The sequence below is a fragment of the Calidris pugnax genome, unplaced genomic scaffold (assembly GCF_001431845.1).
Source record: "Calidris pugnax isolate Ruff unplaced genomic scaffold, ASM143184v1 scaffold8, whole genome shotgun sequence".
Lineage (NCBI taxonomy): Eukaryota > Metazoa > Chordata > Aves > Charadriiformes > Scolopacidae > Calidris > Calidris pugnax.
Window position 1 is genome coordinate 21,512,514 of NW_015090830.1, and position 27,893 is coordinate 21,540,406.

At 38.0% G+C, this 27,893-nt stretch overlaps 1 protein-coding gene across 1 annotated transcript in view; it reads right to left on the reverse strand.

The window, feature by feature from the left end:
* The window catches only part of LOC106887330 (kinesin-like protein KIF13A), a 128,389-nt gene that overhangs the window by 50,469 nt on the left and 50,027 nt on the right, over positions 1 to 27,893 (reverse strand). The window contains exons 4-14 of the mRNA XM_014940786.1: positions 24,308 to 24,368; positions 14,269 to 14,361; positions 13,578 to 13,758; positions 12,472 to 12,559; positions 11,013 to 11,147; positions 10,358 to 10,470; positions 5,072 to 5,183; positions 4,475 to 4,687; positions 2,785 to 2,895; positions 1,541 to 1,675; positions 219 to 349 (exon numbers count right to left, since the gene is read on the reverse strand). Coding sequence (XP_014796272.1) covers positions 219 to 349; positions 1,541 to 1,675; positions 2,785 to 2,895; positions 4,475 to 4,687; positions 5,072 to 5,183; positions 10,358 to 10,470; positions 11,013 to 11,147; positions 12,472 to 12,559; positions 13,578 to 13,758; positions 14,269 to 14,361; positions 24,308 to 24,368 — 1,373 coding nt within the window. The remainder of the gene's footprint in view (positions 1 to 218; positions 350 to 1,540; positions 1,676 to 2,784; positions 2,896 to 4,474; positions 4,688 to 5,071; positions 5,184 to 10,357; positions 10,471 to 11,012; positions 11,148 to 12,471; positions 12,560 to 13,577; positions 13,759 to 14,268; positions 14,362 to 24,307; positions 24,369 to 27,893) is intronic.

Genomic DNA, 27,893 nt, shown 5'->3' on the forward strand with positions numbered 1-27,893 from the left:
GGGTGGGGGGGTGGGTCAGAGTGTACACAAGTGGGGAAATCTCAGTTTTATCATTTTTAAGTATCTATTGAAGTCACTTTTATATAAGTCACTTATATTAAGTCACTTGTCGATCAGAATGTAAGATACTCCCGACAGTGAAATAAAAATGCATGTAAGTCACCTTCTGGTAAAGAAAAGCAAACACTTCACTGGGAAATGCTGCTGATCTTTCTTACCTTGCATTTTCTTTTGGTGTGAGTGTAACTTCTCCATCTAAAGCAATATCAATCTCACAGTGTTCTGGTTGGATTCCTATACCAAAGAGCTGTATATCCTGAGAGGTATCTGCACCAACTCTTGTGTGATCCTACAAAATAAGCTGTTACTAAGAGACAACCAAATCATCGCTGTTTATATAACTAAGAAAATATTAGCTAAAGCACAGACTGCACTATCTACGTGCTCTCCTTTCCTAAGCACTTCTATAGAGCAGAAATGGTGCCACAGCAGATTTGAAGACTGTAAAAGATCACTCACACACAAGCTGTTCTCCTGCTCTGCACTTCATATGGGTTTAGATAAAGCAAAAGAAAGCAGTTGACACACAAATTCTGATTTAAAAATATTCTCAGACTAAGCTTGCACACAAGCAATAAATGCAAATAGTGCAGAAAAACAGCCATGTCATATAGGCAGATATAGAGAACATGGATAGTAAAACTAGATATGTGGAATTAACTGCTTTTCATAAAACAACTATATAGCAATTCAACTAAACATACTAATCTCTACATAATTTCAAGTCATGTTGTAAATTCTGCTGAAATACTTTCCTGTGGTAAGAGAAGCTGTGTTTTATTTGCTACTGTTCAAATACAGGAGCCGTATCTCAGCCACTAAAGCAGAAAAGTAGCTATAAAAATAGACAGGATAGTCTTTCACATCGTATTGACAAGGAGCTCACATTTCCTTACAAACTTAATAGGTTTGTATTTGACACTATTTCACTCTGACATGAGACTATGCTAGACAAAATGGTATGAAAGCAGTGGCACTAGGAAAATTAATTTCTGTAGATTTTTAACAGTGCTTCTCCCCCCTCCCCTTTCTATTTCTTTTAAGCTTTTCTGTCAAAGACTATGTTTACTCTTACTGATTACTAGTAAACATCATCTCTTTACGATTAACTCATTGAATATTTAAAGCAATCCTCAGTTCGCTAACAAAAAGAAGGATCTAACACAAGGCTCTCACTTCAAGTTCAGCCCAAAAGGCAATTCTATACGCATCCTGCCTGAAAATGCTAGAATTTACTCTCAACGCTGGCACACATGAAGCACTTCTCCCACTTTTGGCAATCAGGAGATCAATTAGGAAAACAATGAAGCTGAACTGCAAAGGGAGAACAAAAGCCTGAACAGTAGGAGGCGGCCTATCCTATTTTGCTGCAACTTGTCTTAAAAATCTAAATACACTCCAATATCAAATTGAGCCAGAAATTCAAAACAATAAACAAGTGTCCTTTCATTCTGTGTAAACATCCTGTTCACATTCTTACCTTTAAATAGTAAACCAAAAGCTCATTGAGCGCAGGGTCTGCATTCAGGTTCACCAGGTAACACTTGTCATCCCCAACCTTGATACCTGAAGACTCAAGGGAAATTCCCATGCTCTCCAGCTGTCTTTGCCTCTCCTGCAAGCACAAAAATAGGTTCATCTTGCCTGTTGCAATATGTAGAGACAAGTACAGCAAGTAAATGAAAGCAGAGCAACTAAACCTGAAGATGCACATGCTGAACATGCATTCTGTATATCCCTACTGAAAACAAAACTTAAGACATTGGTCAAGTACCATTAAGTTTAACAGAATTTATTTTTACACAATAACAAGGTAGATCTAATCCTCAAACATCTGCTTCCCCAAGGTAGCACTTATTTACCCAAGCAGCCCTATTCATTTTATTAGAGCTACTCATAAGTAACACAATGTGGCTTTGAATCTCTAAGTTGGTTTAAAAACTAGTCTCAGTTGCAATTACTTCAAATGATAATCATAGTCATAGATAATTAAGAAAATAGCATGCCACAGTTTAGATTTATTCTTTTGCAGAATTATTAATAATAATTCAGCTAAAGCATCTACTGGATCACATACTCTTTTGTTTTGCTACAGTTTAGAGGCGTGGGGATTTTTGTTTGGCTGGTTGGGTTTTGGTTTGCTTTTTCCCTCATGCCTTTTTTTTTTTTAATTTTATTTAAACAGTGGTTGCACCAAAGCATGCTTCTGGAACAGCAGGATTAAAAAGGGAAACCAACAATACTCAAAGTTATAGATGGTGGAAATAATGGAAAATTAAAATAAGACTTCTAGATTCCAGTGTAAGTTCAATAATAATGAACAAACATTAGTGAATACATGTACACATTTTCCTTCTCTGGTTAAGAAGCCATTAAAAACAAAAGCAACAAATACTGCACAAAATTCTGATCCTTTTGTAGTTCTTCATTTTCTGGTCTTATAAGTAAATGAGCTGCCCAAAGATATTTTGATGTTTTATTTTAAACTCAAATACTAACTTTAATCAGTGATATCATGAGACAGCTACACATATTCTAATGAAATTTAGATTTAAAAACAACAACAAAAAAAAAAACAAGCCACAGAAACCAGAAAAGACAAAGATCCAGAGGAATTCTGAACAGCTGGTGGAGAAGACAGCACAGTCCACTACAGCTCATGAAATCCAGCTAAATTGCAATATATGAGTATCTGCACTTTCCTCCTCAAAATTTCTGAAATACCTGTGCAATTTCTTCTGTTTTCCTTAGCTTTTCTTCCCAGGTGACTGTTAGCTCTTTTATTAGTTTTTCAGATTCTTCCAATTTTTCCTTCAGTTCTGGTGCCTTCATGGCCTACAAGACAGAAATTAGCAAAACCTTTCAGCTGCTCTTCCCACTGGAAGGTCTCCTTTCACAAGGAAAAGTGAACACACCAACATAATACGAAATGCAAAAAGTACAGATTTCAACTATATCCCCAGATTTTTCGTGGCAGAAGATGAAGAAACAGGTCGCTTGCAAAGGAAGAGGACAGAATCAACCTATCACAGCTCCAGATCTGAGCTCAAGATTCACAAGGCTCCAGAGGCCACTGGAACCACAAAATCCCTGGGCCTGGACACTTAAGCTTCAGTGTCTGTATAAAAATATCTGAATATTTAAAAACTTTAAGTCTTAGTTGTCTGAAGTTCAACTGCAAAGTTTTTCTTCCAACAGTAGTTTCAAATACAAATTCCTCTCAATATTAAGCCTTCTGTTCTATCTTGGTTTTGTAAGTGTTCCTAGAGCTGCATTAAAGCTTTCAGACTCACCCTGCTGATTACCTTCGAAGGAAGGCATGCTCTGGAGCTAACACAGGCTTCGCATTTCATAATGGGAAACAAAAGCAAAGGGCTAGAATACAGCTGGTGCCAAGTAACAAGTCAACAGGCTGGCCTATAACTCTATATTTTAACAGACGGTATAAGAGAAAAAAGCTTTAAAAAATTTAAAAAACTTTGGACACGTTCCTACTGATTATGTTCAGCCGCAGTCTGTCAACATAATTAAGAACATGGTACAATAATATTTTCTGATTTAAAATATGGGATTAGAACAGATTTTTATTTACAAAGAAGTGAAGGTCTCCTTTTTCTTAAAGCAGATTTTCCCATTCCAGCCTGTAAGGAACTGTTCATAGAAGGAACACTATTCCTTAAATGAACAAGAAGTCTAAACACTGCACAAATTTACATTCAGACAAACTTTTATTCTTTTTTCCAGCAGTATTTTGTCTCTTGCCTGAAAAGACCAAAAATATTTCCCTACAGTGCAATGCCTGATTTCTTCTTGTAATCACCAAGTAAACTATCCTACCCTGATACTTTATTCTCCAAATGTAAGTGTAAATCTAAGATAAGCAGCAATCTCACAATCCTAACTGTTAAGGCAGTAAAGCAAATTGCTGATGGTTTCAGTGTTGCAGTTTTGTCAAATTTTTATAGATTTTCACAAATGTCAAGTAGATAAATGTCCCATGTAATCTGTGGTCCAATATCAGATTTACAGCTTTTCACAGTTTTCCATTTGATATCATAAAATAGTCCACCAATGCAAAAAAAAAATAATCTGCTAATAAGTCTACACAATGAAGTTGTACATTAGCTTTTATCTTTGCTGCATCAATTCTTGCTTGACATAAAGTTCTTCAAGAACAGTCTATTCTGACAAGGGTCACCATCAGTACAATGTTGTCTTCATTTAAAAGTCATTAAAAATAAACAAACATTATGTTGGATTTCTTTCAGGAAACAAAGTCAATTATGGGAGAGGGAGGGAAGGAAGATTCCTCCTTTCCTCATTTTGTAAGGCTTAAAAAGAAAGCTACTCTTCCAGTCAGAGTTTGACATTTCCTTGGGAAATTCAGTTTACATTCCACTGTGAATAACGTTACCTCAGCTTGTGAGAGCTGTTCTTTCAGTTTTTCAACTTCTTCACGTAACTCTCTGATGACCCTAGCGTTTGGATCTTCATTCACCACAGCATGATTAACTATCCTTTTGGCTCTGTCTGCGTATCTCAGAGTCGAGAGTGTTTCTTCATAGTTGTCTGCTGCTGGACTAATTGTGGCTATCATGGCAGTTTGGCTGTTTCCTCCCAAGTTGTCCTGCAGAGTGCATCCACAGAAAGGTTCAGGGTTAAAAATTGTTCTGAGACTCTACAGTGTCTTTACAAACATACTTAAAATACAAAGCTTACTATTTAGACACTGAAAGCTACTCTGGATGTACACTAAACAGTATGATCCATGAACATTTCCAGCCACCTCTACCAGCTTTGATTCCACTATAACTGAAAATAGCCAAATAGGATTTTTCATGGAATTAACACAAGATATACTTAGCTGTCCACATTACCCCAAACAACTTACAGCTATAGGGGCTCTTTAGCTCATTTCTTTAAAAATGATGAATCCACGTACACAGAGGTATGCTACAATGATCCTAGGAACTATTAGGCTGACATTGTGCGAACAGAAAATATTAATTACCTTGAGAAGCCAAGTGAGTACAGAGTCTCTGTAAGGCACAAACTTGTTTTTCCCCTTCCCTGCTGCTTGGTCAGCGAGTGATGATATAACCAAGCCCAGCGTTGAAAGCGATCTATAAATGCAACACAGCAGAACAGCTTTAACACATATTCCAAATGTAGATTTAATAAAAGACAGAAAAGGGGATTTGCTAAAGCGTTTAGTTTATGCTCTGCAGACCTTCACATCCATTGTTTAAATAGAATAATTTAAGTTGGAAATGATGACAGGAGATCAGCTAGCCCATTGCCCTGCTCCAAACAGGGCAATGTATTTATTAAAGTTACGTATTTGGAAGGAAAAAAGAAAGGGTATCTACAGTGCTTCATCTCATCTGGTACTAAGTTCCAGGAAGACTAAGCTGAAATACTTGGGTATTTAAAATAGTTTGAAAAGTACAAAGCAGATTGCTTCAGTACCTGGAGAATCATTGTCTTTGATTAGACATCTACCTTTCCTCAAAGACTAAAAGTCTTTTTATCTTGGACACTGCCTCATGACACCGTTACGAATCAGTGTTGGCAGCACAGCAAGAATCCCCTGGGTCTGGAAGCAGTATTTTTAAGAGGACAGGCTCAATAACAGATTAAAACTGAACAATTCTCTAGCCATAAGGAGGCATCCTCAAGACGGCTACAGCCCAGGAAAACTAGTCTGCCTGGTGAACCAGTAACTAATCAGCCATCACAGGACAATGGAAGACTGCTCATCAGAAAAGACCGATGAGGAGATCCCTTGACAAATGGGTTGACTTATAATTGAGGTGGAGCCTCACTAGCTTCCTGTGGGGAAAACAGACCAAACAATCTCCCAGTTACAAAAATGCTGCACAAGCATGAAAAAAATCAAAGCCCCCAAATTCCTACCCCGCATCCCAAACACCACTCTAGAATCATGACGAAAATACGGAAAACTTGTTTGTTTTGGTACACGTACCACTTCTGCTGGGAGGGGTAACTGCGTTAGCAATCTGTGCGAAGCAGCTGTGCATTATGTAATCCAATTGTTGTACAAACCCCTGTAAATTTTAAGTGACATTGGGGCTCTTGGGGTGAGTACGCTTAAGATAATGAGCTGGTTCAGGAGCCTGAGAACATTAAACAGATGCCTAAAGGGTTTTAAAACAGACAGCACTGAAGCCCAAGAGCATACTGGTCTGTTATACTTATGCCCAATTATCCAGCTACTCTTTATAACTACCAGGGAAAACTTCAGCAGCATTGCAATTAGATAGTCAAATAAATCTTTAATTGTACTGTTCCACTCCATCCTTTCGACTTTTCTTTTCCAAGGAGTAGAAATATTGTAGTTGATGGGCCGTGTTTGCACAATATTTGTAACAGGGCTTCAGTGCTGCTTGAAGCTACCAGTGGTTCCCAAGTAAAACTTAGAAAATGACAAAAACGTTGCAGAAGAACATTTCAAGGAAGACACCTGAAGGTAAGGTAGTAAGAACCATTACACGTGTCACAAAAGATGTCCCATATTGCACATAGCATAAAGTGGTATGAAGATACAGCATAGACCTGAGAGAGAAGTTAAAAGAAAAAGAAATTTAAGGAGAGGCTAGGCAATCTGATCTCCCAAGAGAGCACTCTATTTTGTAAATTTGCCTATAGGATAACTTTCCAATTCCCTTCTGAAAGATTCATAGGAAAAAGGACAGTCAGTTTTAGTTTGTGACCTAAACAAAAGCCTAACAACCTCAGAAAGCTTGTGGGGGAAAGATGGGGGAGGGAAAATTGGTTCTTTCCTCCAATCTCTGGTCCTCACAGATGGAGATGACAATGGATGACAATGTGCTAAACATGTGAGAACAAACAGCAGGATGCTATAGGCTGCTCAGTGGCAACCTCCTACAGCACAGCTGAAAAGCACCACCAGCACACTCCCAATGAAGGCCACCTTCAAGGAGCATAAAGTTAAAAAAAAAAAATCACCCTGGCCTATTTTTCTCCAATTCCTCTTTTCCCTCTTTAAACCTGGCCTACTTTTCTCCAATTCCTCTTTTCCCTCTTTAAATGAAGGGAAATGTGAAAACCAAAGCCAAAAGGGAGGGGGTAGAAAAGGACACTCAGAAGGGGGATGGGAAGAAGAGGGATTCAGAAAGGCCCATCACTGAAAACTATTTCACAACAGGGCTGCAGCACCAATTTGAGTTATGGGCACTGTATTTTAATGAACGGGAAATTATAAGCTATACTTTATTAACACAGGATTAGAAGATATGATAATATTTCTACTCCTGATAAATACTGATTTTAAGACTGCTAACATCTGCAATAAAAGCCAAACTGGAGTAATTTATGTATTCTGCTTGAGATTTCATAACACAAAGCTGTTTAAAGACTTTAAGGAGCGGAGTAAAAGAAATGGCTGCCTAACAAAATAATTACAGGACTCATCGGCCGCTCACCTTCATGCTAAACGGCTGCATCAGAGATCCGTCATTACTTTGATCCTATCTCACAGTACTTTTACAATGAATCAACCTGAGCCGGCAGCGCACAGCAGAGCCAGGCGGTTCAGAAGAGGTGCCCCTCTTCCCCAGGCACCACCAGGCTGCTCACCCCCTTGCTGGTGAGCACTGGGAAGCTCACACATTCCCACCACGGGCCTGAGTGGGCAGCATTTTAGGGGAGGAGGTGCTTCCTCACCGCAGGGGAGAGCTCTGTGCCTAAATGACACCCGTTCAAACTGTTTCTGTACAATTTACAACCAAATTCTTCAACGAGCAGAACCCACCTTTCTATTAGTTAAATCTGAATATAAAAAGCCTCCCTAATATCAGTTTGGAGCCAGACCTGTCCCAACCCATTCCTTCCCCCGCCTACATTTTAAAGGCTTCTTTTGCGTTCTCAAGTTAAAATGACAACAGCTATGATTTTACTAATCAGAGCTAAAATTGCAGACTGCTCACAGAAAGTATTTTTCTTAGCCACTAATTGACAGCTTGTTTATTCTGCTTCCTCCTACTACTGTATTCTAGAAGTTCTTTGACTACACCACAAAGTTGTTAAGCACCCGTGTTTCTACCTCAGTATAGGAACCAGCGCATCCTGGGGAGGAACAAGCACATCCAGCTTTCTTATGAGATATAGCAAATCACCCCAAAACATTAATAATAAGGAAAGTAGACATCCAGCACCTTCACCAAAGCAACCTTGCATCATCTCTAAGAAAAAACAGAAGTGACTTTTATTACAACTTTATGAGGATGTTAACAAAATGACACAACTCTCTGTTGTTCCAGTAAGCAGGAGAGCAATCCATTGCCTCCCCACCACAACATGCTGTTCCAAGATAGGAAAGAGTGTTTAGAACAGGATGAGTTGAGGGATGGAAGCGGCAGCTGCCAGACCCCTAGCCAGGTTTCACGCAGAAAACGAAGAGAAACCTGGGGAGACTGGCTGAATGTGATACTACACAGTTTTGGTATGCACAGCTGAGTGCATCCCTGTCACGTAAATCCACACACAGGTGTGTTTTTATTTCCACGTTCTTCTTTGAGTCAACAAAACACAGCACAAGCAGCAAGTTTATTTGCCAGGTAATTTCAGGAACTCCATTTTTTTATTTCGTTAAACCTAGTGCATTGTACCAATCTGTTACTGCCTTTTTCTAAAAGAATAAAAAAAAAAATAATTAAAAAAGGACCCAACATAGTAAGATATATGGTTTAAGTATTGTGTATTACTCCAGAAAAGATTATTGCCTTTCCCGAATAAGTAAGGTGGCACCACACCAAAAAGAAGATCATACACAATGTTCTCCGATGAGCTAGTCTACTAAAACATGTATACCAATTGAGGCTTCCAGTAAAAGTCAGACTGCATTAGAGCTCCAAGTAACAGCAAAAATCTAACAGAAGACACCAAGCACAGCACTAAGAATTCTCTTGCCTATCAGTTCCAAAAGAGATTGCAAATAGAGAATATTAATAAATGGATTAAGTAATACAGATTTATACCATGTAAAAATTTAATTGATGAGAAAATGTAGAACTATCCACTTTTGTTTTTAAGATATCTTTTACAGAAAAGTTTGGTGTACTCTTCTGAAGTCCTGTATTGCCAAAAAGGTTCATCACAGGCAAAACAACCTTCCCTTATTGCATCAATGCCCTAAACATTTAACACTGAGTAAACATCCTAATAGAAAACAAAAAAACAAAACAAAACAAAAAACAAAGAAGTCTTTCTGTTGTGTGTAGTTGTATTTGAATTTGTTAATAGCCACTGGGAGAGCTGGCATTTGAATTCTTCCCCAAGAATTAGTAAGAAACATCTGAACTCACCTTTGCTTATGCAAGATACAAATACAGTTTCTAGTAAAACTAATCTGAATTTAACTATTAACCTGCGGAATAAAGGTAAAATACCTGCCATTAGGCAAACAGAGTCACATCACTGTTTCACAAGGACTACACCAGCGTGGCTACCAATATGATGCACTAAATACAAATTAGACTAGAAATTAAGCTAGAAAGAGCAAACATATTCAAAATCTAAAAAGAGGCAATTTTAAATCATTTTAAGCATTAATGCTGCTCAAACTGGCTTTGTGCTGCCATTGCTAACTTAAAATACCAACACATTTTGTAACTTTTTAAAATTAAATTGAAGAAGTAGTAGCTTTTAATGTAACAGTTAAACTTTTTCCTTCTCAGGAAAATGAGTATATTTAAGACAGCAGTAATAGCGTGCTAAATTCTTGCTTTTGGGCAATAACACAGTAATTACGGTAAAAAGGTGCCTTGAAACTTGTCATTGCTTGAGTACAAATGCCCAAGGCAATGCTAAACTAACACAGCTCCATTCAGATCTGGTTTTCTTAAACTGTGAATTATACTCTTACATATCTTAATCCATGTTGGAACAAAGCCATTCAACTCTGCAACTTTGCATTCTTCCTTGAGCAGATGATGAGACAAACACATAAGCCTGGGGACAGGGTGTACAAATGAATCACAAAAGGTATATGCCTAATTAAAGAGCGCTGCTGTCACTTTTTCCAGATAAAATTCATATAGCCCTCAATTGAGTCAAGCATGAATCAGGGTCCCTACGCCAATGTAAAGGGCTGTGCGTTTAGCACAGAGCAGCTGAAAGAGCCGTATCAAACTGCTGCGTCTGAGGTCTATCGTTTGAAATGACTTGTGACAAGCACACCAAGAGAAGAGGCCAAGGAAACAACAGTCATTCTTACAAGATTAAGCTTTGCAACCTGCATATGCCAATGTCTTACTTGTTTATGTTGCTGCCTTCCTTCAGACGTTCTCCTGCAGCTCCCGTTTTGGACACTCTCTCGCTCCCAGCCAGATCCACCAGGCTGACCTTGCTGACCTTCTCTCCAGAATTCTGTGTGGATGGGACATGGGAGAACAACAGCTAAGAAACAGCAGCACTAAGTGCTAACACATCTGACACCAGCATCACGAAACGCTGTTCTTCATAATAATGTGGGTTAAATATCAAATTCAAGGTACAACAGAAGGAATTCTCAGAGTTTTTATAGCTCTTTAATAGTCACTCATGTTTTATAGTAAAGGGCTGTAGCACTAATGAACCAGAACCAGTTGTGCGGTAACATTAATAACCTTACTGGCAGAGTAGGCCACTAAAACATATCAATTTCAGCAACAGTTAAGACCTAAAACAGGTTTCATGGTGGCAGCATAGTTTTAAAAAGTCATTCAGTGATCCAACTGTTTGCTTTATCTGGTGTGCTTCCTCACTCTTCCAGGATTCTCTCAGTCTTACGGTCTTGTCAATATTAGTTTGATTACTGGACCACACGGCATCCAAGGTAGAAGCTCAACTAAAAAGATCATGTAAGTGGAAGAGGAGGGAAGAAGAATAATTCACCACAGCTTCATAAATTAATCAACAGAAATACATACACCAGAATGCAGGTCATAAAGGGTCTGAGTCACTATAATATTGAATACAGCATGAGAGCGGCTGCTTTCTTCATTCATGTTGGTTGCAGCAACTGTTCGTGATTTGTTTCCCTCCGACATCAGTGACTCAATATCCTAGAGCAAAAAGAGCAAAAAGTGATGCTGGGATAAAAGCAAGGATTGTGCTTGCTGAACAAAATCCCCATCTAGACGGAAGGGCGTGTACGTGTGGGAGAGAGGAAGAAGGGAAGGTGGAAGTAATGAGAAAATTCTTTGCACGTTTTGAGACGCACTGGTGCAGAAGGTATGTAATTCCACAGAACGACGTTAAATCACATCTCTGTTTTAAGTGCAGCACTTAAAAGCCCAGCGAGTACATTCAGTGCACCTTCTCCTTATCTGCTGCTGAAACGTTGGCAACATCCCCATTATAAATCACACTGTTTAATGCCAGTAATCAGGTCAGCACAGATCCACTTACACAGGTGAACACAATGTGTCATCTCTTTACTGAATTGCACTAATACTATCTTCACTTAATTAGCTCAAAGGTTACCTCACTTGGAGCCTGTACCTTCCCACATCTATAAAAACGAAGATGACTGTGCTGAGTCTGGTATACGTGCTTGTTGAGTCTTCCAAGACAGTTTCTCAAAAGTCATCAACCAAAAACTAGGTTTGAACAAGATTTTCTAGAATTTGGACAATGAAGGCGTGCTTTCAAAGTATGCAATTCACCATAACAGCTGCAAAAGCAGTTTTTATATCTCTATAATATGCATGGATGCCTCAGAAAAAATAAAAATCCCCATAAAAAAAGCAAAAAGGTTCCCACATAATACTACACAGAGAATGAACTTTTTTTTTTGAAAACCAACATTTTCAAGTCAATTTCCTCATATAAAGAAAGGCCTTTACAATTCATACAACTGCACCACTTTATTTCCATTGTAGCTATAGTAGTTCATTGGCTTCTACAATACTAATTTATTTGAATGTGGTTTGGCAACTCAAGTGGGCTCAGATGCTGTCATGATTTAGATTATGAATGATATAAGCCGTGTTGTAGCTCCTCATGCAATACACACGTATAAAGTAAGACATTGCATTCAACAACAAAATCAAAGGAATTCATGCTGGAAGGCTAATATTCTTATTTTGGAAACCTCATATTTCCTGTGTCAAGGAAACATTGTGTTCTTGGTCTATACCATATGCATTGAAAACTGCAAAATAAAGAGATACGACTGTTACATTTTTAACTAATAAAAAGGCAAATCCAATGCTTTTACATTAAATAAATACTCCCGAAGCTTTAGAGAGGATCTTTGCCATCGCCAGAGACTATAAACACTTAAGAACCAAATTGTTTGGACAGACATTAGTTTATCCCTTATAAGATTCCTATTGCTTACGTACATAGGTGTTATTTATGAACTTGTCATGGGTTTAGATTTACCTCAAAATTTGTTACAGCCAGCTGAGACAGGCCATCTACATATGGTCCCAGTACTTTATGCTCTCGAACCTTAAGAGACTGCCGACTCCTGTGGAATAAAGTAGACTTTATGCACAATCCACTAGTGTGAACATTATTGAAAAACAACAAAAAAAAATAGTATGAAATTATAAGAATCTTCTGTATGTCAGAAGGCAATTTATGTCTTTAATTGTAACTGGAAGAAAAAAGTCTTCCAGTTATTTTTTTTTACTCAAATTAACAATAAAAACTCAAAGTAATCTAACTAGGTTTATTCTATATACATTAATTACTTTCAATGTATCCTCCCACCCCAGTACTTGTGGTTGGAATAAAACCTGAAATGCCTTATTTGGCAGGAAGAATGATGGCAGAATAGGAAAGCAAAAATCCTCCCCTTCTCCCCACCAATTTGCTAAAGCTTCAATTCTTCTTGCCCTCCTTTCCACACTTCATTGACACACATCACGTCTCAAATCTACCTTTTTAACTAACTTGCACATTCCTTCACCTACTGCAACTATGTTCAAGAATCAAAATATATACTACACATATCAATACTCAGCTGAAAAAAACCCTATTAAACTACCTCCTGTCCAGACACCTCCAAGCCAGAAAGCCTATTTTTGTGTAGACAAAATGAAGCCAGAGTGCCATGACTGTACTCTGAGGTGTTGCCCTTCCACATTCAACAAGTTCAACATCTAAACCAGGAGAACCAAGTTGTAAATGAGCTTCAAACTCATTCTAGTCGATGAAAATTATTACCTGAATACAGTCTGGATCATAAGGCAAAAATACCCCAGAATTTATTTATATATACATATAAGTCTTGCTTTCTGATGGTGAACTACTTCATACAGTATTTGTTTGCATCATTATGATGGTATCCTAATATTTAAATTGATCCACGCCAGTTACTACTTCGTATACATGGATATTCTTTCCGGTGTTCAGTATCTAATCCTTTCTAAAGAAGTCATAATTTTGAAAAAAATCTTCTCAAGGACTTCCAAAAGTGATTTCTACTTTTACAGTTTCAGATAAAAATAAGGAAGGCTGTGGGGGAGAGTGAAGCTACTCACCCTTTCGGGTCAAGCAGATCTCTGACTTTCTCATTGTAGATTTCCATATAGGACACTTCGACTTTAAAAGTATGAGATTCATTTTCTTCCACAGAGATTCTCTGAAATAAAGCACAACAGAGCCGTGGGATCAGACCCAGCTGCTCTGCATTGCCCATCATTGAAAACGATTTTCCTGAACCTAAAGGAAAAAAGGAGAAGAAAATGCTTTAGAATCTCTTTTCTGAGCTACTCATTTGTTCATGAAGCTCACACACATTTTAATTCTCTTTTTATTCCTCTAGAAGCACACATAAGAAGAACATGACATGCTGTTCCAGACAGATAGCTTGCTCTTTAGACTACAAGGTACAGGTAAACAAAAAGAGAAATTATCTTAAAGGTTTCTTTCAGCGGGGCCATTACTTGGGACTCTTTTGAACACATTCAAACACAAAAGACTGATGTGCTGTCAGTATGAATACTCCTTTCAGGCTTTAAAAGTGGCACCAACAAGTAGTACCTAGGAATATATTTACAGCTGCTTTAAGAATTTTACATTGTCACTGGCTGTGCTAAATGTTTGATATTTAACATCATGATATTTCAAAATATAGTTTTGAAATATTATCTATTGTAATACTTATGTATTATTCTTTCTGCTTCCCATATGTACAAAAAGTGCTCTTCCTCTTTAGTGCAGGAGACTCACCTGTCTGTCCATAGGCAAAAATACAAGCATTATATCCCTGAAAGGCCTTTTCAAGAATTCCTTCTCCAAGGCACTTGAACACCACTTCTTGACCTAGAAGACAATGATTTTTGAGTTTGTTTAAATTGAACAACAGACTAAAATTTACTGAAAGGAAGGGGAAAAAAAGGTTTGCAAATTATTTTTTATATTGAATTCATTGATGAACAAACAAATGATTTCACGTACAGCTGAGTGACAAGTTCAGAACTGCTGCCTGAAACTAGTGCAACAGCTACCTTTGTGTTTAAATATATTGCTGATTTTACTGTGAAGGGAGCAGTTCTTCGAAAGGCATCATATAAGCTGAATGGTTAGAAAATAGCATAGAAGCTTAAATGTCGTATTATTTAACTGTAAATTTTGCAATTAGCATACGTTCTTTAATCACAAACTATACCCAAAAAGAGTTCTGTTAACAGAATTGCAATGAAACCCATTAGTGATCTAGGCTATTAGAGGTACAACAAATATTATGCTAGAAATAGTGTAGTTGTTCTCTTGGGAACTGGCCTCAAGTTTCACCATAAGCTATTATGATTCACCCTGTGGCAAGGTGATGCTGGAACCGAGATAAAAGCATTCCGATGACATTCAGGCAGGAAATGCATATTAGGAGGCTGCGAGACTTCAAAAGAGCTGTTTGAGGATATATTCTGTCAAATCCATAGTTTGAAACATCAGTTGCAGCATTTCTTAGGCTGAAAATTGTCTCTCTGTGCCAGGCAGATTTTAGATGTAGAAGATGAAAATAGGCACAGCAAGGGGTCTTTTTGTTTGGTTGTTGTTTTTCTTTTACATAGGAAAGCCCAGATTTGTGCACCACAAAGAGGGTCAGTGAGTTGCCTGCTTTGAGTTCTGATCTGAGAATTGCACCACCTGTGTGTATACTCAACACAAGCAGAGCTGAGCTAAGGACAGTATTTATACACCTTCTGGTGTTTGGTTTTAAATTTATATTGGCTGCCCAGTAACTTTCTGAACAGCTGTGATCGCTTGCATCTCTCCTTTAGGTACGTTAGTTTCAGCAGCTGTCAGTTACAAGAAATGATTTTGTACAGGGGATCCAATAGTGACTCCCATATTTCTCAAAATGGAACATACTGGCATAAAATCCATCATCTAGCTATACATTTATACACTGCATGGGAATATTCACACTCTATGATCTTTGAGTAATTGGCAGCACAGCAAATACCTGCAGAACAACCTGTGGAATGATTTACAGGTATTTAAATAGGACTAAGGAATCACTTTTTCTTTAACCTAATTTCTCTTCTGCTATAAAGGAAAAAGTAGTGCAGCAATGCCCTATCAAATGGTCTTTGAGTATCTTTCAAGTTGAATTTCTGAAATTCCAATGCGTTACTGCTCCTTGGATTAACACAGTTCAGAATTGCTGAATACAGGAATTAAAACCAGAGGAGAATCTGCTGTGCTCTGGAGTAAATCCATTCCCTTCCCCCTGCACATTGATTCAATTCTCATTCGACTTACGATCATTTGGTCATTTTATAAGATCTATTTTGAGAGAGCACAACATGGAAATAGCTACAGAGAATGTTAAACTACTGAAGAACGAATGAAGAAGATACATCAGTGGAAGATTTTAATAACCACATACAATACACAAAAATTTACTTTCCAAACAGCTCCAGAGGATCTTTTTTGAAGTTCCCAAGTATCCGAGAGGCAGGGAGCCACTCACTATCTCGTAGAATAAGAACACACAACCAAGCAAAGAATGAAGCTGAGTATAATTATTAAAAGAAAAATTCATATATATTCTGCAATGATTGTGAGTGAAGAATAAAACCAGAAAAGGAAAAAAACTGTTATTACCCCCTTCTGACCAGGAATAGAACAGTAACTTCCTCCATGTTTCCCAAGAAAAAAACAGATATCAAAATGTTATAAATCTGTGCAGCCACGAAAACCATATAGTATGACCTACAGAATCTCTTACTGCTAAATATCAGGACAAGGAACCCAGTTCAAATCTCACAAAGCTGGTTTGGGTTTTTTTGTTTGTTTTGGGGGTTTTGCTTTCTTTTTTTTCCGCAAAAGATATTGAATTTTCAAATGGTCAACACTAAAACTGGAAGTCAGACACTGATATGTAATTCTAAAATGGTGGGTTTATTACAGTTTTTAAGAGTGCTGCAATATACACATAGACAAATGGGTCCTTAGAGTGACGTTTATAGTAACCAGTCAAATTATCATGGGAGAAAATAAAATTTGTTTTTAAGTGCACTCACATAAAAGAACACAAGATATTAAACCTCAATTATGGGTATTTTATTAATTTACTAATGCATTGTACTGTTGAGGGTAGCAGCATATCAAGCGGGAGATTTTCCTATTTTTCATTAAGCAACCTCACTGCTGCCCTCATGAATTTTATTAGTGGGTTTGCAAACTGATTACAAAATCTGTATTATACAGAATTATGTCTACTTGCACTCATGGTCAAGACAAATAATGCAGTTCCATTGTCTACACTACTGCGTTTTTGCTTTGCTAAATAAACCTATACTGCCTGCAATTAATACTTTTGCTTATCAACAGGACTTTTTTCCACACATACCTAGTGTTGGAGAGGTAAAAAAGGGTTTTAACTCGATTCTAACTTAATTTATAGAAAAAGGAAGAAATACAGAAAAATAATTAAATTTGTTCAGTTAACAGAAAGATTTCCCCTCCACCAATCTTTATTGTTTTTAAGACAGGGATTCCCAATCTTCCAGCTGGATCAGACCATAGAGCCTCTTAGAGAGGCAACTAAAGGCCAGACACTGGAACACCTGTCCCTACTCCTGTCTTCTGCTCACAACATGGACAAGCCTTTGGTGACCAAGGGACACGCAGTCAGTCACGCTGGGGAAAGCACACCCAAGGCCATCAGGGAGCCCAGATGAGTGTACGAGCTGCTAAGTCTCACAGGCAAAGATCTCCTTCTGTCTGCTCATCCCTTCGAGGAAAGGAGAGCCAGTCTGGAGAATTTTTCTTGCAGAGCACAGCCTAAATAATCTCGTTTCCTTCAAGAAACAAGACTGTTAACCTGGAGTGAGAAAGGTTGTCAGACAGTGTTGCTGGATGCTCTGTAACTCTAGTTACAGCACGTGTGGCAGCGTCCCTAATGCTACCAGCTAGGAAACCATGTCAACCTAGCGTTAGGGATGCTCTCTCTGCTCATCAAAACCTGAGAAACACTGGTGGATGCCCACTCAGTTTGGAAGATGTGCTGGAAAGCACCAAGACAATATGGAAACCTTTTCCACTTTCACTGGACAGCTGTAAATTGTCTTTGTAGCCTCAAGACATTATCTATACCTTTTGACAAGCACAACTACAAGCCTGATGCCAACAGCAGAAACACCGAAGAAAGATCAAATGAATAACTCTCAATCCCTCAGAAGGCCACTTGCAGGAGAAGACTAACCCAAGAACCTTTCCATCAGCTTTTAGGACTGAATGTTTTCACATGTTCAGTGACTCTTGACAAGCTTTGACATTCTTCCATAAATAAACTGAGATAGTAAACATTTCTTTTTTAGCCATAACCATACTAAAAATACTGAATATTTCAACATTCAAAATGGTATCTGTGAGCTACCTGAAAGCTAAAGGAAACTCATTCTACTCTCAGATTTACATTTTTAACCTCCATCTTTCACATGTTCAGTGACTCTTGACACACTTTGACATTCTTCCATAAACACATAAACTGAGATAGTAAACATTTCTTTATTAGCCATAACCATACTAAAAATATAGAATACGTCAACATTCAAAATGGTATCTGTGAGTTACCTGAAAGCTAAAGGAAACTCATCCTACTCTCAGATTTACATTTTTAACCTCCATATAGTCCTGGAACTTTCCAAACCTCTGCTTATGCCATTACCATACATCAAGGGCATTTAGTATTTCAGTCTGAAGCTAAAAAGTTTTTTCACATGTTCTCTACCTACTGAAATAGCTGGGTATTTCAAGGTCAAAAATATAAAACAAAATAAAGGTACCAAAAGTATGGCACTGCACGTTAATAGTGGCTATTAAATTATTAACAATTCTAAAATAAAACCTTCACATTATCTACCCATAAAGCTGCATATGAAAATCTTAATTGGAATGTCTGAGCCAGCATAAATTATTAGAACATTTAAATTTGAAAAATCTGTAAGATAATAAGAAGTCCCTAAAAACAGAAAGATAAATACAGACAAATACAGACAGATAAATGCAAGAATACAACACACATCATCATCAGAATGAGATATTTAAATAGTCCCAGAAAGATAAATACAGACAGATAAATACAGAAAGATAAATGCAAGAATACAACACATATCATCATCAGAATGAGATATTTAAATAGTCTATTAAATTATTAACAATTCTAAAATAAAACCTTCACATTATCTACCCATAAAGCTGCATATGAAAATCTTAGTTGGAATGTCTGAGCCAGCATAAATTATTAGAACATTTAAATTTGAAAAATCTGTAAGATAATAAGAAGTCCCTAAAACCAGAAAGATAAATACAGACAGATAAATACAGAAAGATAAATGCAAGAATACAACACATATCATCATCAGAATGAGATATTTAAATAGTCTCTCTAATACTTCTATACTCATTCCACTTCTCTGCCTCCAAATCATCCTTTTACAGTTTCTTAAATCCCAATCAGGAGACCTGATTTGACAGCGTTCCTAGAGAAACCTACACATTGTTGAAACCTGTTCTCACAATCTGCAAGATGAAGCTATTGACAAATAGTTTAAACATTCTCAAGTTCTGTGGACTGGTGGCAGATAATGAGCAGAAGGGAAGAAGGGAAGAAAAGGAAGGGGAGGAAAAAAGGCCACAACCTTTCCAACAAAACTCCTTTCTAAAAGGCAGTTAATAGTTACTGTCTTTCCCAAGATCTCCTCATTTAGTGACAAACTCATTTAAGATATACTGTAACAAAACATAGTTTCAGTGTCTGGTATTTCTAGTTCACAACAACTTGTCAATCTGAAATAGGGATAATTGTCTCATATTAGCATAGATTCATTCGGCCAGGTCATGACTGCGCCATTATGACACATCGCTGCCCTTCCTGAAAACCCCTCCCTTAGACAGCAAAAATAGCTAGAACCAAGTAACAACTTGTTATGAAGAACACTGAAAAGCCAAGTCTTAATCTGTAACGCAGAACATTTTAAGAAGCAAATCCTGACAGCAATAAATTGCAGTTGGTTCCACAATCTAATAGTCAAAATAAAACCTGATCTGCAGAGATCAAATAAAAGCCCTGCTAGATAACAGTTTCTAAATCCCTCTAAAATTGGAAGAAAAGATGCCCATGGTTCACTTTAACAAGAATCTAAAAGCACAATAGCTAGCATCATCTAACCACTGCAGCAGCCTAACGCTACGGCATTGACAACGCACTGGAGTCTTTAATAGTGAAAAGTTTTAATCCACTAAAGGGTCTCTAGTGCTTCAAATTAGATGCCCCATCATCTACATTTGAAGTGCCTGACCTGTATAGGACTAAAATCATACTAAGTACATCATAACTAAGTTTCCCCAAAAATACAGAGGTCAGGTGTCACCTGTGTGACACAAAATCACATGCTACAAACTCTACCTACAGTCCTAATGAATAATAATAATAAAAAAGAAGTCAAGGGAACAGTAAGAAAGGGCTTCTCCCACAGAACAGCTGAAATGGGTAGGCCTGAACTGCAGACAGACACTCCTGTCTGTTCATAATCCACAGCTCACAGTCTTTCATGAGGGCAGAAGTTAGAGTTCTCTAAGCCACTTGTCTGCTTTGTTTCCTTTTAAAACAGCCGCTGGAAGAGCAGCCATCAGCAAACATGTATTTCCTATAAAATTCTAGCTTAGCCAAAATTAAGGTGTTTAGCCTTGGCGATCAGCAAGTATGTATTTCCTATAAAATACTAGCTTAGCCAAAATTAAGGTGTTTAGCCTCTCAGGACTGCACGGACTGCAGAAACACTGATTTTAGGCCAAACATGATGCAATTTAGGGAGGTTAAGAAAAATCCACGGTGATTTTTCTTAACCGTGGGGTCCTTGGAATGGACCTGCCCGAGTGTTACTGTAGTTAAATCACCTCTTCAATCCTTCCCAAACAGAAGGGTTTCTTCACTCCCTTTTAAAAATCCACTTCATTGCAGACTTCAACAGGCTCTTACTGTTGTCTAAGCTTGTAAAAAGAATTCTTTGTTCTAGTCTTTGAGAATTTTTCAGTGTCCTCCCCTTCACCAAAATGCCAAGCTGTTATTCGTGTCTGTGAGCTTTTCAAGGCAAGCAGGTGGGTCCTTGTCCATGAACTGACTCTGGATCCAAATGGTAACAAGAAGCTATTTTGCATACTCTCCAAACACCTCTCCTAGAGCCTACCGGGCAAAGCCTATCCCTTTTCCAGATCAGGGCAAACTCATTCTGTCCTACAACCAAATTCCCCTCCCTCCTCTATGATCTATTTCATTGACCCATTTTTGTTTTGTTTTGTTTTTTTTCCCTTTTAGGCAAGAGGCTCATATACTCACTAAATACCCAATTATCCTCCACCTGCTAATTGGTTGGATTAAAACAAAATATACTTAAACATAAACACCTCCTTTTCAGTCTTAAAAGCAATTCAGAGGGGGTCCTGCATCATGCAATCTCTAACCTGGGATATTAGGTTGTTAAAAAGACTCCATTGCTTGCAGAAATCTGAACCCAAAGCACCACTTCCACAAAGATTTTGTAAACTAGTTTACTCGTCTTCTGTACTCCAGACTCCCTGCTGTCTTCAGGAGAGATACAGTCCTGCAAGTGCAGCTGCAAAGATGCCCTCTCCAGATGGTTTCCCTCACATAAAGGTAACCTTCATTATTTAGTGATATTGCTGGATCATTGTAGAATTCAGAACCCAGTGGGGAAATAAAATAGCTAAAAAAGAAATTCTGCTACCAAGAGCCTACTTCGGTACCACGATCATTAAAAAAAGGATAGTTTAGTGCTTTGTGCATATGGACTTACTGAAATATAAGTTAGAATCTAAATATACAGCACTAGGTCTTGACAGCAACAACCCCCATTGTTTTCAAATGCTGGAAAGAGAAAGGTGACTTTCCAACTGTAATAAGACCCCTTGTACCACTTGCATATGAGTTTAGAAAGAAAATCAGTATGTACAAAATAAGCCTTAGCTTCAGCCAAAAAAGATGATGGTGTCTCACAAAATGAGTTTGGTTTAAGAGAAAGAGATGGCTGATCTCATATCAGGGTCAGCCCTGCCCCGCCACAGCCTGAAAATTTTTACCAATTACCCACGCGATTAAGTTTATCTAAACAAGAATCTTGCCTTTGTGCAAACAATATTAGTAAGTGCCAGTACTATTATAGATAAATCAATATAACCAACCCATAATCATGTGTGATAGCTTTAAGGATCCTGTAACCAATGGGCATTTCCAGAAGAGCACAAACTTTGGTTTTGATGACATTAAAAAAAAAAACCAAACAAAAACTCCACTGAAACATGGAAGAGTTATCCACATAAGTCAACAGTCAGACGTATATTGTCCACCATGTACACCATTCTGTGGGTTTTCTGATGTTCCACATGTCAATCAACAAAATCTTTAATGTAATATACACAACGATAGGTCTATTCAATGTAACACAAGATGAGCATGTTTTGGTTTTGCACAGAGAGCAATGACTGACAGGGTAGTCTAGTACTTGAGACTCTCTTGTTAAAGCTCCCACTGTCACATCTTCCACTGTATTTCTGTGATGCAGATAAAAGGGTTTTTCAAGTAATTAAATTTGTCTCACATACCTTCTGTATTTCAAGAAGTTTTACTTAAGCTTGAAGCTTACATTTACAAACTTCTTACTTATAAGCACTCTGGACTTTGCTTTCAAGCTTTATATGTCTTTCCTTTCAATTGTGCAACTCATCACTGCTCTTGCAGGCGACAAAAGATCAAAAACTCAGGCTTTCAGGTGGCTCGTTTGGACTCTTTAAACTTGTTAATTCTGTAAGAGTCTCTGGTGTGATCTCCAGACACAGACAGCATGTGCATTCGCAAGGCATCTAAGGACAACGGGGGTTTGTTCCACGAGGCAAAGGAAATATCAGAAAAAGCCCAACCAAAACCAGTTATCATATTTTTCTTGTTTACTTCAGCAATTTAGGCCAAGCTGTGAGAAAGACTTAGGGCACCTTAATACTACAAATGGATAAAAACTGAAATCTTCCCATTTTGGCATTTGGTTTGTTGGCTCTAAAACAAGACACGCTACTGTCATACAGGATAGTATCAGTTCACGCACAAGCAAGTGAACGAGCCAATAACCCACTAACTTTGGCCTGAAACAGTTTTGTTTTGTTTTGCTTTTTTTACTTTTATTTTGATATTCTGCCAAATTCATTATGTTCTAGAACATGAGGGCTGGAAGTCACAAGTTAACTTCAAGACCATACAAAAAAAAAAAACATTATCAGTGAAAGCATTGTTTTTCATATGCAACTCTTGAAGCTCACATTCCTATCATATTTTATGAAAAAAAAAAAAACAAAACCAAAACCAAAACCAAAACACAGGAAAACAGCTTCTGGGTTTTTTTTCTGGCAGGAACATTATCTTGAATAGGCAAAAAAACCCACCTTATAGCTTTCTGGCAGGTAAGAAAACACAAAAAATGTGGATGATATCTTTCTAGAGTCCAGTCCAACAAAAGGTTCATCTGCATGCCAATAATAAAACCTCAGTTCTCAGATCAGACAGATTCAACGACAACTCCTGAAAAAGGCTAGAGAAATCTAGTCTTGACTCAAAGTAGAACTAAATATATGTAGAAGCCCACTCAATTCACCTGGAGACGGGTCAAACCGAGACAGAAACAAGTTTAACTGGTTCGGGGTGTTTCTCTGGTCTCTTTAGCACCTTGGTGTAGCTCACACCTGCACACTCTGTGGGGCCAAGATCTGGGTGCGCACCATTGTCTCCTGCCATTGAAAGGAAAGGGAGGTGTGTAGGCACAAAAGGAGCTGTTGCGTTCTCCAGGGGCTCTGCCAGCCTGAACTATGAATGCTGTGCAGTGGACCTGCTCAGTGCAAGGGCAGTTACTGAAGAATGAACCAATGAAGAAGTTTTTTCCCTGAACAAACCTATCATTGCTCAGGCAAGTAAGAAATACAGCAGAATCTGTGATCAAGCGCAAGCTCTAAGATTTGGGATTTGATACCAGAGGCTACAGCAGAGATATATTTTAACCCAAGCACATGACAGTTCATTTATTAGACTGCTGATCCCAAACTTTGAGTGAATTAACCCTATCAACCCTCAAGATTTCTTATGGGCCACAAAACTTTATATGAATATCTAAACTGAATGCTATTTTTTTCTCCTTTCCATGGACCACAGCCTTGAAATCCCAGTGTTCAGAGATGTCTCTATCAAAACAAGTCCTCTTATAAAGTATGAATATGCTAATACACAAATCCAGTTATGAGAAAACTAACCACTGGGGTCTGGATTATCCAGCTTCTGGGAGGAAGGAGTCACAAAACTGATGACTCAAAACCATTAGGGATCAGAACAATCAGACAATGAATGACTTGACAGATCTGAAATAACCACACCATCTGAGAACATGCTTTATTCCTCTCTTGAGCACAGGAACACGGAGCACTGAAAACACACACTTTTCATCACTAGCATTAGTCAGAAGCAATTTCTGATGCAGAACCGCAATTTAATTTTAAGCAACAGAAACAATCCTCTCAGAGGCTCTTCCAGGGGATTACAGAAAAACCTCCCCGTGAAAATGAGAAGTCTGCTATTGTAAAGAAGTCACTTGAGCATCACAGTACAAAACACAAAAAAACCAAACAACCCCAAAACCAAAAGCCCAGGCTGTCATATGTTCTCAAATTATTTACCCTGTCAAATGTATGGAAAATAATTTACCTGCATATTTTGTGGTGTTTGATTCATCCATGGACCAGAAGCAGTGATCAAAGGCAAACACCTATAGAAGCACATAAAAAGACAAATGAAGAACTCTGGCTACAAGACATTTCTCTTAAGGCAGTAAAAATCCATGACTGTTCAATTGCAGTTAGACTCTACTGTTTCTAGAGATCCTAAATCAGAACCGTGAAAAGGCTTCATCAGCAGGAATACTTTTGGGAAATCTTGAGAGTTGCAGAACTGCAATACTCCTTTTCTAACTATTATACACAATACAAAATACTGCTGACTGTACCCCTTAATACAGGCTTCAAAACACAGCCAAAACCTAATAATTAGCTCCACTTTTTCCAGGCACTAATGCTGACAAAAGTTTTTGCCAGCAGTAATGGAACAGCACCAAAGGTACTCAATATACAGAACTTGGCAAGATGACTATTTAGCAGACATCAATACAAGACGCACAAAAGTTCTACCATGGGTTGGACTTCTCATGCTCAAAGAAGAGCATTGCTACTTATAAACCTTAAGGAGCGAGTAAATAATATCAAATTAACTGCCTAAACTAAGAGTACAGTAATGGATCTCAGTAGAGGAAGCTCAAAATCTACAAACAGAAGATGTAGCTCTATTAGACAAGCTGTCAGAGCCTGCTGTAATGAAAAGACTTAATATCACTTCAGTCAAGAGTTCCAGCTGGGTAAAAATTGAATGAGATTCCATATTGTGCTCAGTGGGCTTGTGGACCTGGAACAGTGTCCTGTCAAATCACTTAATGTGTTGGGCTTTGATCCAAGTTACTTTTTTCTGCACATTTGAGAACATCATGGTATAAACATTTCAGACTGTTGTTTTGACAGCTTTATACCATCACAAACACACCTTAAGCTGCAATATATTTTCCACATTTTACCATGATAAACTGACTGTGGATGAGTTAATGATACAGACTGTATTTATTTTTTTCTTTTGGGATCCCAAGAGGTGGGGAAAAAACCCAAACAACCTTTTTTTAATAAAACTCTGCCTAAGCCAAGATTTTCTTTGCCTGGTCTTCCAACAGCTGATCTCCTTAGTGAGACAAACTAGCAGGTCAATGTAGAGCAAGAGCCACAGGCTCTATTAGCAGAAACTCCAAATTTCCCCGTGAGACAAACCCTGAAGTAGGGAAGGAGGAGGATCATTTCCTTTCGGCACTTGGGACTGTAGAACAACTCAGATTCCCTGCTAATGCAAAATTGCTATGCAATCTAATTTACATGTATATTGTAACCTAACTCTTCCTGTAAATATTTCAGATGGATAAAACTAGGTAGCACAGTAACCTCACCTTCCTCCCTTCCCCCCATCTTAATGCAAAACACATCAAGTGGCTTGAGAGAAGACAAGATACTAAGACAACACACACAGTCCACAAGAGTGAAATGAGTTTTGGAATTCCCTTCTAAAGAGAAAACAAACAAAAATCCCCATAATAATAATCTAACAGGGAGGCCTGAGTCACTTACTGCAGCACAAACAGAAAGAGACAACTTCATGGGTCAGGATATTCCCTGCTGTGACTGAGTCAAAGATGCAGTTTTGCCACTGAACTGCAAGTAAAATGCAGCAATTACTTCACCTTATTTTCAGACCTCCACGTAAGTAGGGGGCATTTTAAATTATTTGTGTGCAATTGTTCATCATGCTTCAAATCCAAGCATAAAGAACTCTCTGTCATCAGTACGAACGCTCCAACCCTTTTCCTAACTTTCACAGGCTAAGAAATAGTGTTGTCTCACATTCCACTTCTACAGAAATTTTCCTCATGGGACTTGGTAACAACACCTAATCTCTATACGATCGAACAGCGAGCAGTTCAATTACAAACAAAAAAAAAAACCACCCACAGTTGAAAGGATCCAAATCTACCAAATGCCCATTCTTTCCCCATGAAACCAAGTATTTTCTGCAGTGGATCACACATCCTAGTTCAGAAAGGTTACCCAGCTACACACGCTCATCTGTAATTACTTAAACGTCAATAGAGCAGTACTGCAGGCCAATTTAATCTATTGTCCTACACATTTCCCCCTTAGCTAACATGGAAAATCGTGACAGGATTATTCAATGACTCTTAATTTAAACACTGATCTTATACAGAGACTTCCCAAACTAAAATATGCACTTGCAGCCAAGTGTTTCTCTTAAAAAAAAAAATAAAAAAAATAAAAATCAAAATAACCATTACTTTTCTACAAAAGGTAAAAATTAGCCAGACTGATTTACAGAAGTTCCAAAATGATTATGCAATAGGAAGAGAAATATTCTGTCTCAAGATAGAACAAATGTAAATATAGCATTTTACTATATTTTCATACTAAACATAAGCCAGGCCATGGACTTAGGCTATTTATAAAATCTGTTCTGGAAAATTGCCAAATCCTTCTAACAGAAGTAACAAGATTACGTAAAAAAAAGAAAAAAAGTCAGGCAAAAAAAAAAGTGGAAACTGCTGAGGCATGCACTATCTGCAAAACACGTCAAGCAGCTAGAGTAAAATTCTCTTCTCCATTAAGACAGGTAGGTAAAATATTAAAAATTACTTTGGTGATGATGAAACAGAGAACTTGAACGTTCCCAGTATTGATAAATTAAGGAAGCATCAAACCAAAGCGATCTTCAGGACGATTTAGACCTTTGGGAAGGTTTTTTCGGGAGAACAGATTTCAAATGCAAGAATTAACAGAGTAAGTAATAAGAGCACACAAGAGCAAGAAACTTGGTCCCAATCAATGAGGCTCTTCTGCACATACACAAGCAAGGCATTCTACAGGAAATGCCTGTAGGACAGAGTCCTACATCTTTTAATCATCTTTTCTGTACAAAGTTTATATTTTCCTGACCTCCAGTGCAGGAACTGCAGGACATGCAGTCCCAAGAACAGCACACAAGCATATGTGGGATCAAGATACAGACCCTACACTATGAAAATACCCTTTTAAGTCCTCTCTACCCTAAGGTCCTCTCTTCCTTCTCCCATCTTCACTGATAATTCACTCAAAGTTCAAAATTGCTACCCGTATCTCCACTAAGATTTCCTGAACTTTCAGTTATTCTTCTAAGCATTTTGAGGAAGTCTCTATGGCTATATGGATGAGTATTTCTGCTTTCCCACTGCTCTGATGTCAATTCCACAGCCACTGTACCAGGAAGCTTAACGTATTTTCAGAAGGTAAGCGAAATGGGAAAACCAGGTACACCCGTACTTCAGGCGTCTGTACAGGTTGGCATTCAACCACACACAGACGTATGGTGCTGGCCAATTCTCAAAACCGCATGCAAAATTATTCGGGGCTTTTAAATTAGAGGGAACTAACAAGCAAGCCATAAAATATTCTGTGCTTCATCCTAGCATCTAAAAAAGAAAGTTAGATTAAAGGAAGCTGCCAAGAACCTGCCACACTAGGGTAGTAGCTTCTAAACCAGAAATTTTTTATGGAGCTAAAAGACCAACAGGGTGGGTTTTCTTTCCAGCTCTATTATTGAAGTGTTTGACAGGGCACACTATTTTCAGTCTGAGTGGTGTGACAGTTAGAAAAAT